This window comes from Pinus tabuliformis, chromosome X (assembly GCF_031772625.1).
Source record: "Pinus tabuliformis cultivar Carrire ecotype Pingquan chromosome X, CPIR1, whole genome shotgun sequence".
NCBI classification, from domain to species: domain Eukaryota; kingdom Viridiplantae; phylum Streptophyta; class Pinopsida; order Pinales; family Pinaceae; genus Pinus; species Pinus tabuliformis.
This window is the reverse complement of record NC_142308.1, coordinates 163,218,362-163,236,017: the sequence shown is the minus strand read 5'-3', so window position 1 is coordinate 163,236,017 and position 17,656 is coordinate 163,218,362. Positions and strand designations below refer to the sequence as shown.

Sequence of the window (17,656 nt, the reverse complement as noted above, 5' to 3'; positions counted from 1 at the left end):
TCTATAATGGCTAGAAGAATGATCCAAGCCCTCCCTTTGTCTCCCATGGCAAGACACAACCTCATCTGGGCCCTTAATCAACTGCCAAGTGTGTGATGCAAAAGTGTAGTTGGTTGTGTAACATAGTCCAGGTGCATCATTATCGTCAAATAAACGGAACACAAGCAAGCAATGGATGGTATTGATGGATCCCATGATGTGGCAATCTGCTCTCTGCTATAGTGGAGGCTCATGGCTCTCACCGCCCACCATACAAATGCCAATATGACCCTCTAGAGGGCTTGGACCTCCTATAGGGAGACCAAACCCCAGATGAACGCCCACCTGCAATCATGTATAAGATCCAATGTGTCTCCTCGCCTTCTAGTACAACAAATCATTACTGCAATTCATTAAATGAGCTTACAAATCATGGAACCAAGAGGACACTTCATAGTGGCATCCCCTTCCATAATGGGTTTTATGTTGATTTAGGGTAGCATCGGATGTGCTCTAGGCCTCAAATTTTGCAGAGAGGCTTGGGCACATGTATTCCAAAGAACCCAAAAAGCGTTTTGGGAAATTCCACCCAGAGACAATTTTATTAATATTTTTTAATGGGACCCTAAGTCTAAACTTAGAAAATTAAAAATATTAATGGGTATTAATCTAATTGTGGGTGTAACTTCTAGAAGAAGACGAGGATCAAGCTAAAATGATCTTAGTCATTAATTAGCTTTTAATATGGGCCGTTGAATGTCAACAAGAAGATTATTTAAGTGAGCTTGAGGGTCATTTGCAAAACACACCGAGAGATCAAGAGACCGAATTTCTGAAGTGAGAAGTTCTCAGGAGGAAGTTCTGATCCGAGAGATTTATTGCAAATGAGGGGCAGGGATAGCATCAAGAGAGAGAGAGAGATTTTCTCAGCTAGAGAATCATCCACAGGGAGAGGCAGAGAGTGATCTAGTAGCCCAGACACAGAGGTTGATGCAGAGCCACGAAGGGCCACGTAGAGGCAGTGCATAGGGTGAGAGAGTCTGAAATTTTGCTAGGGGAGTCAGTTTCAAAAGCCAGGAGCTGGGGTGTGAGACCGGGAGGCTGAGAGCAAAGACTTAGGGCAGCAAATCGATCAGCAGACTGGTTGATGCAGTGCCTAGAGAGGTTGATGCAGGGACTGCGTGAGGACTGCGCAAAGGCAGCGTAGGGCCTACTAGAGGCACTTCGTCCAGTATCCAGATCAGCCAGGATTTTCTCAATGATAGTGTGAGGTAATCTCACAAATATTTCTACTAGTATTTCTCTTTGTAACTGAATAATCAGTGAGGTATTCAGAGATGTATTCAGAATTTGCTACTGCCTAATAATAATAAACCCTCAGAGTTGTTGCAGCAATTATCCCGCATTGGGTTTTTCCGAGGACATTTGTCCAAAAATAAAGATGTCCATTGTGTTGTATTTTCTTTCTTACTAAGTCTCTTGTTACCATATAATATTTAATTAAGTGAAGGATGCAGTGTATGTATTACGATATTTGTCGTAGGAAATAGCAAGTAATTTGTTTAAAGGAATTTAACAAATAGGAGTAATATCATCAGTGGTTGCAGTAAGGATTCCCAGTGAAGAAATGACCACACTTTAGAGTGTACAAGTGTCTCCAAGTTCAAGAAGAAGGTTAACCAAGGACCCTATTAGGTGGTCTCAACCTCTAAGGGAGAGACAGGTCCACAGTACATCCACCAAGAGGCAAGTATCATGTGAATAAATGATGGAATGCACCGGGGCATTAGGGGAAAGGCTCCAAGCCACATGCCATTGTACAAGGGTAGTTATGATAAGCGAAGCTCACACTTGGGTATATAGATGTAGGAGGAAGCAATCGTGGTACATGAGTTACCTCAGCTTTTGTTTTTCCACCCTTCTTCATATGCCTTTTGCCTTTTATTGTTTTTTCCTCTTTTATAATTTCTCAAGGCTCCAGCGAATGAGAGCATGATGTGAATGATATAGCAGTGAATACCCCTTTAGAGTTGGTCAGTTCATCTCCCACCAGGAGTTGGGGCAATCATGGGTTCCTTAATGATGTAGGGGCCAATATGAGGGATCCTAGGAACCAGATTGGTGGCCAATGATGATAGGGGTAGTGCTCATGATGGCTTTTGCCCACGTGCTAAACTTTTATGTCTCAGCCATCTTTTGCATTTTATGGTACATTTCCTGTTAAGAGTGGCCAAATTGTGCTTTTTACTTTCTCTTTAACTACATCAACCTCCAGGGAATCATTCCAGGCCTAACCCAAAGTGTGGACAAAGGGAAGGGGAAGCTAACTCCATGTGGACCCAATGGACAAATGTGGACCCGGATAGGAAATATGTGAAAAGGGGTTATAAAGGGTGGGGGTGGAGTGATGTAAGTGGTGTCGGGAAGCGGAACCACGCAACCAAAATCGGGATTTCCCATGTAATGCCACTCCTAAAGCTAGTAGCCAATAAAGGAGATTTCATGCGACTTGGATACAAGGTTAACCACCAAAGTGGACAAGGAGACAAAAGCACAAACCAAGCCCACCTGTTCTGCTAAATCTCCCCACTAATGCATGCCTAGAAGTGTCCATGATAAGTAAGCAAAGATACCCAACTACATAATGAAAAGCCATACCTTCAGGGTTGGAAGGCCCACCTTCAAACACATAGTCATAACAGATGGGAAGGGTCCATAATGGTTGGCTCAGGTGACAAAGATGGTGGCACATCGAGCTATCTAGTGGCGGCAAGGGGCTGTTGGCTGCCAGCTGATGACCATCTAGGAGAAAAAATTCTTCTATGGGTGTCACCCACGGGTGGTGGGTAACAGAGACCACTATCATAATTTGTTTTGGTGTTATAAGCTATCATTTTATTTCAAGTTCTGCAACAGCTAATGGTATTCTCTATGTTTGTAGTGTTTGGGGATCATCATCCATTATAAATTGACCTGATAAGAATTCTAAACAACCCTAGTTCCTTATTGACTCAATTCTGGAATTTACCTTCAATAACAACCTAATCCTTGTCTTGCTAAACATACCTAGTGGGTGGTGATATTGGGTAGCTACATAGAACGCCTTAGACTTGATTGTGTTTTGCTTGGGGCTTCCTTAGGGCTACTAAGGAAGCCTCCTTTGTGGAGGATCTATCCTTCTCTTAAAAGAGGGAAGTTGCCTAGGTAACAGTGGTAAGACTTCTAATGTCCCACTAGTCTTAGAACCTCATGTAGGCTTGGCACTAAGGTGCTAGATTTTGAGATAACAAGGCCATCATAACAAGGTAATTTTTTCTCTTTCAATGCACAATAGAAATAGCTAGTGTGAACAAATTATCATATAAGTTTACAAACAATACACTATTGTTCCATCTCTAATACACGTGATTGTTGCATCAGATTCCCCAAATCTAGTAGAAAGTTATGTCATTAATATGGAACAAAACACCAAGACGTGAGTATGAGAGGCTGCTGAAAAATGTCACATGAAAGCTACATGTACTCTCAGCTTCCAAGAGGCACACAAATATATTAATTCATGCATATAACTTATTTCCTGTCCTGACAGACTGGCAAAGTTTTAGTGTTAAATGAATCTCTAAAGTAAGGATTCTACGTTCATAACCATCATGCTCATAAGGATAGTATCCAGATTTCAAGTTGGGTTGCATTGCAGAACATGTGTGCAAATCTCATGAAGCTCAAAATGGTTTTTTCGACAGAAGCATTCATGTAATTCCATGCAAAGTTATACTGATTATTATCCCTTGAAACCTGACATCAGTCGTCTATTCTTAAGTGTCAATGCATAGTTGTATTTAAATGTTGAAGATACTATAATAGAAATAAAATTGCATACATGTTCAATAAGCTGAAAAAGCCACAGTGAACCTAGACCAAACAGAGATCAAGATAACTTTTCAGTGAAAACATTTTGACTAAGAAACATGAAATATATGGCGTACCGAATAAGTTTTTGATATCTGAATTGTCCCTGCCCAGGATGACCTAATGCATCAATCGCTACTATCCTTGTTTCTCGCCTACCACAGAAATCACGACACCTTGTATCAACATAGTCACCAGCAAAACGGAATCCTGAAGCATATCTGTTTCATGGCATACAATAGAATTCCATTTTACTACTTGAATCACAGCTGTATGCTGCCAAACAATGAAAGTACTAAATAAGCTGAAGCAAATCGACATACAATCATCAATCAAAGTATTAGCCTTGATTGTCATTCTTCTTTTCATTAAAAGGAATTATTTCAATGAACGAGCATTCCTCCAATAATTGTTATGCAAAAGTGCACAGGGTTTCAAGCAATGTTGGACGGGTTCTTCTATGCCCCCAACTACCACACCTCTTCCATTTGAAAAGAAGATTACCAGACAACCGAATCTACAGTTTCATTTGATTTCAGTCACTGTCCCCATAATATGAGCAAGAACAGTGCAAGAAATAATCTAGCAAAACTAATGTGAATCATTATAGATGAGGTGAACAATTCCTTGGTCATAACTTTCTTCCCATGAGTCTATATGTAAGTGATCAGATTCCAGGATGCAAATTCGATGACAAGTACAACTTAAACAGATTAGGCTGACTAAATTATGGGCACAGAAGCATGAATAAAAAAGAAATAAACAAATAGACAAAATGTTCACGCATGGATTTAATGTGAAAGAGCAAGACAATGAAAAGATGCTTTGTACAACACATATGCTACATTTGAATATATTTCAGTTACAAGAATGATTATTTAGTTGTTGAAGGCAGGTTGGTCTTGTCATTATTGATACAGCACATCCTACACTCCGCAGCAAAATGGAGTGGCAGAAGCAAAATCATACCATTATGGCAATGGCTAGCAATATATTATAGAACAAGTTTCTAGTATGTTGCCTCAAAATCTAGCAGGTCTTGTGAGAGGTCTCACAAGACGAGAACTAAACCAAAATACAACAATGGGGTGGAGGCCATTGTCACCTCAGCATTCCACCTCTTGTTCTTTAGTGAAGTTTCACCACAAGGGAGGCTTCCCGATGCAAGTCACCTAAAAGATATTCTAAGTCAATAGCTCAAAGGTGACAGTTTCAATCGGCTGAGAGAGGGCACTCACACTAAGAACAAGGCCCAACCTACAAAGGAGTGCTTATAGCCTAGGGTTTGGATGATATTATACAAATATGGCACAATTAGGAATATAAGACAAAGAAAAGGTTTGCCAGAAACATATTGTCAACAAGTGCAAGCAACAAACCTTCAACTAGCCATAAGTTGAAGCCTTAATGCTAGATTAGAGTTTTTATTGGCTAGAATTACCTAGCATTGGTGGCGTCAGCCCTATAGAGGTTATTCCAACCATGCAAAACGCAAGAATTAGTTGAGATAAGGTCCAACCAGGAAGAGCAACCTCAAAATAGGCCAACAATTTTCCCTAGTTGAATTTGACCCTATGCCCTAGCCCTAGAAACTTGCTTTGAAGGGCCGAATTAGGTGAGGAGAGAAAAGAATAGAGTTTTTAGAAGTTTGACCACCTTTGTGGATGTCAATGCCTACTAACAACTTAGATGATCGAATCTAAGGGAAAATTACCATGGAAATATTAAGCCCTGGAAGGCAATCAGGGGGGAAACCCTAAGTTTCCACTTTAAAACCCTAGCTATCATTCAATAGGGGGATAAAAATATGAGAAAAGTTCAAGAGGAGGTTCTCAAAGGAAGTTCAAGATTCTTAATTGAAGCATGCAACATCTCACCAAGAATTTCATATAAAGATAAGCATTTAAACATGGAATATAGAAACCCTAACAAAATACATTACATACAATCATAAAAAGATATTCAACAATAAAGCTACTCACAAGATATCAATGGACAATCCTTCTCTATCCCAAAATGACGTCTTGACAACAAGGACTAGTCTCCAATAGCAAAATATCCACAAAGATCACATCTCCACAAGAGTAGCAAGGTATAAGAGCTAGGTTGAAATTCTCTAAGAGGTCGAAATAATCCACCAGTGATGATCCATTGAAAGAGTGAGGTGACCTTTTAATTATATGAGATCTACCATGCCTAGTTTTAACTAAGAAGCCCCTAAAAAAGTTTGATAATGAGTAAACATAAAATAAAACCTTAGGTTACAAGCCAACCCACTAGCTCAACATGAAATAATGCCAAAATAGACCCACACTTGTAAGCTGTCAACCTCTAATATGATGGAGTCAAGCCCTTTTTGGGCTCCAAATGTTGAGTCATGATGAAAGTTAGGCTAAAGGCATCTCCAAGGATCATTAGTATCCATAATTTGAGGAGTAATCCTCAAATCCAACCTCAACACATCTCCAAGCATCCCACATCAAGCTAGGGGTGCCCCCACATCATCTCCATGGATCTCCAATGGTCAGCATAGTGCCTTCTCTCACTAGTGTTACAACTCCATTAGGGGCAACAAACCCTCCCTAGACCTCTTATGGCAGACCATCCTCATCTAAGCTTTGAATCATCGCTTGTCCATCAAGCAGTATCAAGGCTAGCCTAGGGACATGTTGGGTCCAGTGGTGCAATCATCAAGAATCCCCTGTGCTATGCAAAATTAAATTAGCATCCTAGGTCCTAGGGTATCCTGGGATGTGCATCAGCTACTCAAGTCATCATACTTCCCAACGCTCTGTTACAAATGGGCAACACTGAATCTGCTCAATCATCAATCTCTCCAGAGGGCTTGGGTACCTATGCAGTGGGTGCCCTCAAGGCCTGTGTTGTTGCCAGCCACCTAGCAAAACCAACCTTAAACGAAGGTGAAAGCAACCATTCATTAGAGACATGAGATCATGTAAGAATCTAAGTGGACTAAACTTCTATGGTAAGGGCATATTAACGCTTGGTAAGGGCATATTAACGCTTCAAATTGGGATCACGTTCCAATATCTAACTAGACCAAATCGTGTAAAGGTGTTCCCTGCCTTAGGAGGGGTGGATAATACTGAGTGTATAGATGTAATGGAGGGAGAAATTGTGGAGGCATGAGTCACCCTGCTTAATATGCTTTTTCCACCCCTCTAGTGTGCATTTTACTTCTTTTTTATAATGCTTTGTATTATGATGCATAGTTCAAGGATCAAAGCTTGCTCCTTATGATATAGCATTTAATTTTACCCCTTATGATGAAGCGCTTTATCGCTCATCAGGGTTGGGACATGCAAGGGTTTCTTTTGATGAGATAGAGCATCAAGTGCTCAGCAATCAGGTAATGGCTAATGAGGAGGGTAGAGCTCATGCTAAGCTTTTGCCCATGCGTTAACTTATGTCCCAGCCATCTTGTGCATTTTGACATTCTTTTTCTTTCATTGTGGCCATATTATGCTTTTCCATTCTTTTAGTTGCATCAACCTCCATGACAATGTTTCCCGACCATACACAAGGATGTGGATAAGAGGGTGACAAATCTCAATGAACTGATGACAACTTAGACATGAAGAATGGAGATGGTATCGAAAGGGATTATAATATGACATGGAAAGTGTTAAGTATGGTGTAAGGGAGAATGAACACGTTATTTCAATCTTGGTTTTCCAAGTAGTGCACCTACTATAACCCTAAGGCCTCAAGGGAGGTCCCACTAGACTAAGGCTAAGGATTAACCCCCCTAGTAAGGTGACTAAATTGATTTACAGCCAAGATCAGTCAATCTTCCAAATCACCCCTTTATCCATATTAAATGCCCAAAACATCAAGTATAAGCATCTGTTTGCAAAATCATTAAAGTACCAATTGAGTACTAGGCCACCTTCATTTAAGAGGAATGTCGGATGGTCAGAGTGCATGGTTGATGCAAAAGATGAAGGCATATGGCATATCCTCATCAAGAAGTGTATGTCAGGACTTGTTGGTTGGTTGGTTGTCAAATGTAGGAGAAGTGTTTTCACCTATGGGGTAACATAGTACACACATCAATGTGTCTTCTCAACCAATCCCCACCAAAAGCAATACATAAGAATGTGAAAATTCCTACACTGTAGGAACCCCTAATGAAGCAAATCTGAATCTACTTCACCTACTTGGTTTCTTAAATTACATCCATCAAGTTATTCTTCTGAGTACTGAAGCAAATTACTTCTACAACCTACACTAATTAAATATTTGATCTCAAAAACAAAAAATAGATCAAAGAACAAGATACATAGGACACACTTATTTTTGGACACAAAAGTCCCCGGAAAACCCCAATGCGGCAAAATCGATGCATCAGTTCTGAGGGTTTATTATTATGCAGGAGAAATATCTAAATACAAATCTGGGATGCTCATCTAGCAATCCTTTACAGAGGAAAAATATTGGCAGGAAATCTGAGTGAGTTTTACCTCACTTCACCCAACAGAATTTCGGCTGATTCGGTGCAAGACTCGCTAACCCCGGCTATTTCTGCGCTGGCTCTGTGTCAGCCCTGCGTCACCTTCTTTGCCCAGCAGTCGATGTTATATGACACAGCAGAGATGTGTGATGTGAGAGCCATGATGGGTGGTGACAGTGGAGTCAAGGAGTAATATATGCAACAGTAGAGTCAAGGATTATACCATTCAATCGTGACCTGCATGGGCCGCCAGCATATGGAAAACATAACAGTGTGAGGATAGCATAACCAGTGAGGCAGTATGTAATTTAATGTGTGTGTGTATATGTATATATATATATGCAACGACAGGGTAATACCACCACCGAACTTAATGTAATACACAGTCACAGTCATGGTAATTCAGTAATACCATCAAATTGCTACCACGCCAATATGCCAACATAGTTACGATATATAATAGCACTTATGCACATCACAGTTAGGATTCGACATGCATACAACACCTTATCACAAACACGATAGCACCTCCAAGCAGCGACCACACCACAACACTTCCAAGTAGCATCTCCAGGCAGCACGAAAAACTCACATTTAATTTCAGAACTGCTTGAGCCTGCAGCCCAACGGTGCAGCACTTATCCATGCATCATGCACCAAAGGCAGCATACCATATGGCTCTGATTCAACGTATAGGAGAACAGAGAATCAAGACAGATTTTCTGTCAAAGGAGAGGGGCAAATGGCAAATAATAATGGCAGACAACGACAGGAGTTACAACAGAACAACTAATTTTGGGAGTTAGCTCTGATACCATGTCAAGCCAGGAGGTAACTCCTCAAATGAATTGTGTTTTTGCTATTGATTTTTAGGTAGCATTGGATGTGCTCTAGCTCCGAAATTTTGTCAAGGGGCTAGAACACATGAGATCTCAAGATCCAGATATCGTTTGGTTAAATTCCACCCAAATTGTATTTTTTTAAAATAATTAATATTTTTAATGGGGTTCCTAAGCCTAAAGTTAGGAAAATTAAAATATTAATGGGTATTAATGAAAATATGGGGGAGAAGCTTCTAAGTGACGAGGATCGAGTCTAATTTAATCTTAGCCATTGATTAGAGATTAGATCACGGCCGTTGATTTCTCAACATGAAAAGTATAAAGGAAGGCTTGGGGTCAATTGGAGAATACGCACACACACACACAACAACACTTGAGCTAATTCGAAATTTTGGGGCATGGTTTGCTGAGGATTTCAAAGTAAACTTCTAGTGTAGAGGGGTAGTTCGGCAGAGGGACTTCAGTCCAACATCGAGAATACACAGCAGAGAGGCAAAGCAACACAAGGGAGAGACAGCGCAGCTCTAGAAGGGGTGACGCAGAGGCTAGAGGAGCTGACATAGTCACTTAGAGGCAGCGTTGGGGTTTTTGTGAGGCAGATCGGGCAGCATTTCAGCATATCAATTTCTGATCCAGGAAGGTTCACTATGAGGCTGAAGCAGCTTGTAGACGGGGTGAAGCAGTTCCAGCGCAGAGCTAGGAGTAGCCATCGCTGCACAACATTGGGGACAGCGCAGTCACCTATGGGGTTTGTTCATCCAGTTGCTAGATTCGCCAAAATATTTGTCTCTAGATAGATGTACTTCTGTTAGGTTTATTCTTTGTTGGGTGAGCCGAATTTGGCACCCTAGTTGTATTCAAAAATATGCTTAATAATAAAACCCTCATATCTATTGCATCGATTTTCCCACATTGGGTTTTTCCGGGGAAGTTTAGTCCAAAAATAAGTGTGTCCTTAGTGCGGTTGCCTCATTTATTTTTCAATACTTGATCTGTATAGTGCTGGAGGCTGCAATGTATTTGCATTAATATTCTCTGAATATTTCTGAAAATAACTTGTTAAAATGAAGAACACAAGTAGGCAATGCAAATCAGTTTACTGCAGTAAGATTTCTAGTTTGTTAGATTCAGAAATTTTCACATGGTATCAGAGCAATTTCAGATCAAGGAGGACTAAAGCCATCAGCAAAAGGACAGAGGAAAATCTGTGTGTGAAGGCAGTTGTCCCAAGAGACTGCGCAGTTTCTAGCTGAGAGAGCAAAGGAGGGGTGACGCAGTCACCAAGGGCGGCTTATGCGGAGCTTGCGTCAGCCTGATTGGGTGATGTTGTTGCTGCAGAGTGCAGCGCAATGGTTACTGGGCCAGCGCAGAGACTATTGAGTCTCATTTTTTACGGATGTCGTGGCTAGAGGTGCAGTGGAGATTTCATCTCGAGTTGTTGGTGGGGCATTGACTCTGTTGGTGCAGAATAGTACCTAGTGGGGCAGAAGTAAAGTAGAGGGAATCAGTTCATCAGAAGATTTCTTGCCAAGAAATATAGATCCAGTGTTGAGCAGTAGCAAAGAGAGATCAAAGAGGGGTGGTTTGACAGTGATTGGCAAAAGGATTTCCGTGAAGAAAATCGAACTTCAGAGGGAGCTTGTTCCTTAGAGGATTTCTAGAGCCAAATAAATCCAGATCCAAATTTTGTTGGGGCAGTAGCGAAAGAGGGAGATAAGATAATTTTATTAATGTCCAACGAATGACCACAAAGTAGGTCAACGGGACTGCCAGTTACATAAGGGGCCGTGCCCAGTAGGAGAACCAATCGGTCTCCTCAGAAAGACAAATGCTGAAAGGAGAACAGAACCAATTCAACATTTATTTGAGCAAAGATGGTCGTTAACGGACTGAGGGATCAGCACAGGTTGGACGGAGCATCCAACTTTGTCATCTGGAAGGCCAAGATCCTGGAAGTTTTGGATAAAAATCGCATCAAGGATTATTCCTGGACGACAGTTGTTGTTCCAGTTGATGTTGATCCTCTCAAGAAGTATGAGGAGGCTCAGGCAAAAGCAAAGTGCATGATCTTGGACGGGGTTAAGGATCATGTGATCCCGCATATTGCTGAGAAGGACACAGCAAGGGAAATGTGGGAGGCCTTGACCACATTGTACGAGGGAAATTCCGTTTAGCGGAAGATGTTGCTTGAGAGTCAGCTGAGATAGTTTCATATGCAGAAGGGAGAAGAAATTGATCCCTTCCTTCTCCAGTTGCAAAGGATCTGTAACCAGCGAACTTTCCTAGGGGCTACACCAGATCCTGAATTTATGGTTAGGACTGCCCTAAATGTAGTCACTGAAGACTGTGAAACCTTGGTCCAAAGCATCTTGGGCAGGGCTTCTCTTCCCAGTTGGGAGGAGATGTGGGCAGCTCTTTGACAAGAAGAGATCAGAAGGTTGACCAAGGTGGGAAGTAGTAGCAAAGGAATCAAAGTCAAGAAGGAGGAAGAGGAGGATGCAGCTCTCACATCCGCAGGCAGCAAGGGCAGCAAAAGAGAAAGAAAAAGGACATATCCAAAGTTAGGTGCTTCAGATGTGGAGAAATGGGTCATTTTGCCACGTAGTGCCCTCGGAAGAAGGGCAAAGAAGACAAGTCTGAATCAAAGGTTGCTCCAGCGAAAGTTGATGGAGAGGACAATGATGATGATTGCGCCATGAGTGCTCATGCACCTCTAGAGAAGAGGTGGGGCGACACTGAGCTATAGTCAAGAGGACTACACAAGGGCAAGATCCTTGAGGTGCCCAAACTCTTGGATCAGATATGGCTATGGGAGCCCTTAATGACAGTATCAAAATGACGGGAGTCAGTTGGTGCGAGGGATGATGGAGCAACAGTGGCAGAGCTAGAGCGCCAAAGTCTGAAGCAGCACAATGGAGTGTTGCAGCAATGCAGAAGGCACAGAGCAGATAAAACAGCAGCGTAGTAGCATTAGAGAGGCAACACAGATTAGCAGCAACGGTAGCTTCAGCGTCAAGGAGCATCCGAACTGACCAACATGTCACCTTTTGGGTGGCTTTTCAATTGCTTACTTCTTAGCAACTGAGTTGCAGTGCAGCAATTAGCAATAGCAATGCTATGGGCAGCATGATGCAGCATATTGAGAGGGAGCTGCAGTAAGGATGCAGCAGTGACAGTGGCAATGTCATGGGCAGCAGTACAAATTGCAACAGCGCAGTGGATGAGGGGCGGCAGGCCGAGCATCAGCAACGCAGTGGATGAGGGGCGGCAGGCCGAGCATCAGCAGCGCAGTGGATGAGGGGCGGCAGGCCGAGCATCAGCAGCACAGAAAATCGATGTCGTGGATCAATGTGATACTTCTACTAGGAGATATTGCTAGAGCACATTCCTCGATAAGAGGGAGTGTTGATTTTTGGGTAGCATAGGATGTGCTCTAACTCCGAAATTTTGTGGAGGGGCTAGAACACATAGGATCTCCAAGACCCAGAAATCGTTTGGTGAAATTCCACCCGGATTGTATTTTATTAAAATAATTAATATTTTTAATGGGGTTCCTAAGTCTAAACTTAGGAAAATTAAAATATTAATGGGTATTAATGAAAATATGGGTGAGAAGCTTTTAAGTGACGAGGTTCAAGTCTAATTCAATCTTATCCATTGATTAGAGATTAGATCATGGTCGTTGATTTCTCAACAAGAAAAGTATAACGGAAGGCTTCGGGTCAGTTGGAGAATACACAGAGAGAAAGCAGCACTTGAGCTAATTCGAAATTATGGGGCATGGTTTTCTGAGGATTTCGAAATTCGGAGTAAGCTTCTAATGCAGAGAGGGGCAGTTCGGTAGAGGGACTTCAGTCTAAGGCAGAGAATACATAGCAAAGAGGCAAAGCAGCATAAGGGAGAGATAGCACAGCTCCAGAAGGCAGAAATCACTTAGAGGCAGCACTAGGGTTTCTATGAGGCAAATCGGGCAGTAGTTCAGCATATCGATTTCTGAGCTGGGAAGGCTCACTAAGAGGGTGACGCAACTCCTAGAGGAGGTGACACAGTTCCAGCGCAGCGCTGGGAGCAGCCATCGTTACACAACACTGGGGACAGCATAGTCACCTATGGGGTTTGTTCATCCAGTTGCTGGATTCACCAAAATATCTGTCTCCGGATAGACGTACTTATGTCGGGTTTATTCTCTGTTAGGTGAGTCGAATTTGGCACCCTAGTTATATTCAGAAATCTGCTTAATAATAAAACCCTCATATCTGTTGCCCCAGTTTTGCCGCATTGGGTTTTTCCGGTGACGTTTAATCCAAAAATAAGTGTGTCCTTTGGGTGGTTGCCTCATTTATTTTTCACTACTCGATCTGTATAGTTGTGTAAGCTGCAGTTTATTTGCATTAATATTCTATGAATATTTCTGAAAATAATTTGTTAAAATGAAGAACACAAGTAGGTAATGCAAATTAGTTTACTGCAGTAGGATTTATGGTTTGTTAGATTCAGAAATTTTCACATTTGCATTAAGATTGCTCATGGATATATATAAGGAGGGAGAGACTCTTGGGCTTCACCTCCCAGTGTCTCTGCATATTCCTATTCTCCATTATTTACTATTTACATTATTTCCATATATTCACCCAATCCCAATGATTAGGTGTCAACACATGCCTTGTTCGTTTGAGTTTGTAGTAGGTTTCTTTCATCCCTAATAAGATTCAAGCACCTGAGCTAAGCTTACATGTGGACTCATGGTTTTGTGGGAGCCTTGCAATGTAGGGGTGATCACCAGTGTAGGGGGCAGTCTAGCCCATGTAGTGTCGACTTTTCCTTGGCAATTCAAAATCAAGTATGTCTAAAACACTATCACAAACACACTAAAAAGCCACAACACCAAGCACTTTTCACAGCAGAAAATATACAACAGTGAATCAATGAAGTACACAATTTTTGTCAACCCAACACTTGTTATATTACAATTTTCATACAATAAACATAGGGCTCCCATACCAGGGATCATGGCCCTTACAATTAGCCCTGATGAAAGAAAAACTAGGGCTTGAGATCAACAATCTATGATCCTCAATCTGCCCAAGAACAAGAACAAACTTGACTTGCTAAAGAAGTGCTTACACCAGCCCTTTCAATCCACTTGTCTTGAACACTCGACAAGTCCTTTGCCACCTATACTTGCAAAGAGTACTATTGTTCCAATGCCTCTGCCACAGCTGCTCACAAGGTCCTTTGTACCTTCAGATTCTCTTGCACAACAGCTCATCAAATTTTGGCTTCTATCAAAGGCACTGCTCCTCCAATGTCATTGAACTTAGGCTCAAGCGTCTACTGCCTTCACACAGTGGTCTGCAACACCAAATAAGACTGTTCATAAGCTCATCAAATCTTCCCTCTAACAATAACAAAGCTACTCTGAAGTCACTGCACTTGAGACACCAACAAACAGCCCTCAACACAATAACCCAACTGCTCATGAGACACTATATAGGGCACATACAGCCACTGTCCAAACCTTCTTGTTGAACAAACTTTAACTCACAACCCACAGTAATCTATCTCAACAAAAACTCAGCCTACATACCTTTCAAGGATTTCTGTTTCAGCCCTGAAAGTCTTGGTCCTGTGCACTTTAAACCACAGAGGATTTTCAAACCTCTTTAGGGCTTTTGCAACTGCCTCAGGTCAAGCCCTAACTCAGCCACATCAGACCTCTGAAACTCTGTGTATACCTCACCTTTTAGGTCTTAACTCTCCTGTGCATATAGTTGAGGAACTTGGCCCTCACACCAGCTGTTCCACAGGCCTTACAGTCTCCTTCTCCAGAAAATACAAGGGTCTCGGCCCTCCTCTTGTGCACAGAAATTAACACGGCCTGATCACAAAGATAAACAACAAACCATATGCCCAGAACCATGCATCAGCTACATGTCCAGCCCTCCTAACTCAACTTGTACCAGAACATAAGAAGCAGAGAAGCAAACTCGTCCTACCTTCTCTTCTCTAGCTCAGCTCCTTGAAGTCTGCGGCTACTTGAGAGTTAATACACTAGCACACTGATTGTAACTTGACATATCAAGTCTTCTCCTTTTACTGCAGGCTTGCAGTTTGCCACTCATAACTCAAACATAACAATTTTTTGGATAGAATGCCAATCAGGTCAGCTTCTGTAATGAAGGTCATCCTCCTTTTATGTATGAGACAAAGCTCAGCAACCATGTCAATCCTTCAATTTTATTCATAGAGATTTCTTAACAAAGTCTTCAATCGATCAGCAGCATTAGCCATACAAACTTGGATTGTTATCGTCATAATTCAGATTTGTTTGCCTATATCCACGGACATAGTGTCTCAGCGATTCGCAGAGAAAGAGTGCCACAGATTTCAGGTATACAGAGTAGGCTGTATCTCAGTGATGGTATATGAATTCAGACGTTGATGTCATTAGATAGCTCAGATGTCTCCAACAAGCTTGGCTTCAACCATGGATGAAATTCATAATACATATATAGTCTCATACTTAATGTACCTCTGACTTCACATATCCATAGTGTAACTTGCATCAATATACAAGAGTTTGTGTCTTAGAGCTCGCAAGTGTCATAGAGAAGCTTGTTGATTTTGGGTAGCATCGGATGTGCTCTAGCTCCGAAATTTGGTGGAGGGGCTAGAACACATAAGATCTCCAAAACCCAGAAATCGTATGGAGAAATTCCACCTGGATGAGGAGTTAATAAAATAATTAATATTTTTAATGGGTTCCTAAGTCTAAACTTAGGAAAATAAAAATATTAATGTGTACTAATAAAAATATGGGTGAGAAGGTTCTAAGTGAAGAGGATCAAGCATGTTTTAATATTAGTAGTTGATTAGAGATTAGATCATGGTCATTGATTCATCAACAAAAAAAGTATAAGAGGAGGCTTGAGGGTAAGTTGTTGATACACCAAATTGATCAAAGAGTTCGATTTTTCGGAGGCGAGGTTTTCTGAGAAAATCGAGCTAAGTGATCTAAGTTGCAGTGAGGGGCAGTTCAGCAAAGGGACTTCAGTCCAAGGCTGAAGAATACATAGCAGAGAGGCAGAGCAACACCAAGAGAGACAATGCAGCTTCAGAGAGGGTGACGCAGAGGCCAAAGGAGCTGACACAGATGACGTAGAAGCTGGAGGGGCTGACACACACCCTTAGGCAACGCCAGGGTTTTTTCTGTGGGCAGAGAGACAGAGCAAATCAGCATATCGACTTTCTGAGCAAGGGAAGCTCACTGAGAGGGTGACACAGCGCCTAGAGGAGGTGGCACAGCCCCAACCCAGAGCTTGGAGCAGCCATCGCTGACCAGCTTCAAAGAGGATGTTGTTCCGTTCAAACTTAGGCACATAACGTCACAAAATTTCATCCGGGCCCATTTTATATAAATGTCTTGCAATGACAGAAAAGTCTGTCACGCACACCACCAATTCCTTTTCTTGACTAGTATACCATGTCGGAGTCATTCCCGTCATCAGGAAGTGTATGATATCTGCAAAGTGATTGTTAGCTATGCACACCGCAAAGAGTTGCGCGTCAAGCAGTCCTTCCTCCAAATTAGTAGGCTCCTCTCCTGTTTCAATGCGCGATAGATGATTTGGTCCTGCATTCAATCGTCCTGGCTTCACAATGACTTCGAAATCATATTCCTAAAATAGCAGCAGCCATCTGCATATCTTCCCCCCCAACACAGGCTTGCTAACCAGGTACTTTAATACAGAATGGCCTGTATACATTTTAAACTGTTTGCCTAGCAAGTAGTGTCTGAACTTTTGAAGCGCGTACTCCATAGCCAAACCTTCGTGCTCTATCGTTGAATAGTTCTTTTCAGCTTTAGACAACTTCCTACTTGCAAACATTATAGGGTGATCCAACTCTCCCTCACCAGCTTGTGTCAGTACTGCTCCAAGCGCAATACATGACGTGTCCACATGCACATGAAATTCCTTCTTCCAATCCGGGAAGACTAGGATCGGCGCGGTGACCATCTTTTCCTTTAACACATCCAGGCTCCGCTGAAATTCCACATTCCATCAGAATGTAGCATCCTTCATTAGCAGTGTCTCCATCGGCGCAGTAATCTGGGCATAACTCTTGATGAACTTTCTATAGTATCTCGTATGCCCCAACGTTGCGCGCAGCTGTTTCACACTCCTTGGCACCTCCAAATTAATTATAACTGCTATCTTAGCTGGGTCCACCATTAATCCTTGTCTACATACCACATGGCCTAGCAAGATTCCTAAAGGAACACAGAACAAACATTTCTTCAAATTGAGCGCGATCTAATACCTCCAGTATGTATCCAGCATCAAGCATAGGCTAGCTACATAGCGTTTCACCAGCCAAAACACCGTCCAATCGTCAAAGTATACCTCCAGAAACTTGTGAATGAAGTCCTTGAACAATGCGATGACCACAC

At 42.0% G+C, this 17,656-nt stretch overlaps 1 protein-coding gene across 1 annotated transcript in view; it reads right to left on the bottom strand.

Moving 5' to 3' along the window:
* Window positions 1–17,656, bottom strand: part of LOC149138963 (poly(ADP-ribose) glycohydrolase 1-like) — a 437,544-nt gene that overhangs the window by 214,375 nt on the left and 205,513 nt on the right. The window contains exon 7 of the mRNA XM_089446458.1: window positions 3,966–4,109. Coding sequence (XP_089302584.1) covers window positions 3,966–4,109 — 144 coding nt within the window. The remainder of the gene's footprint in view (window positions 1–3,965; window positions 4,110–17,656) is intronic.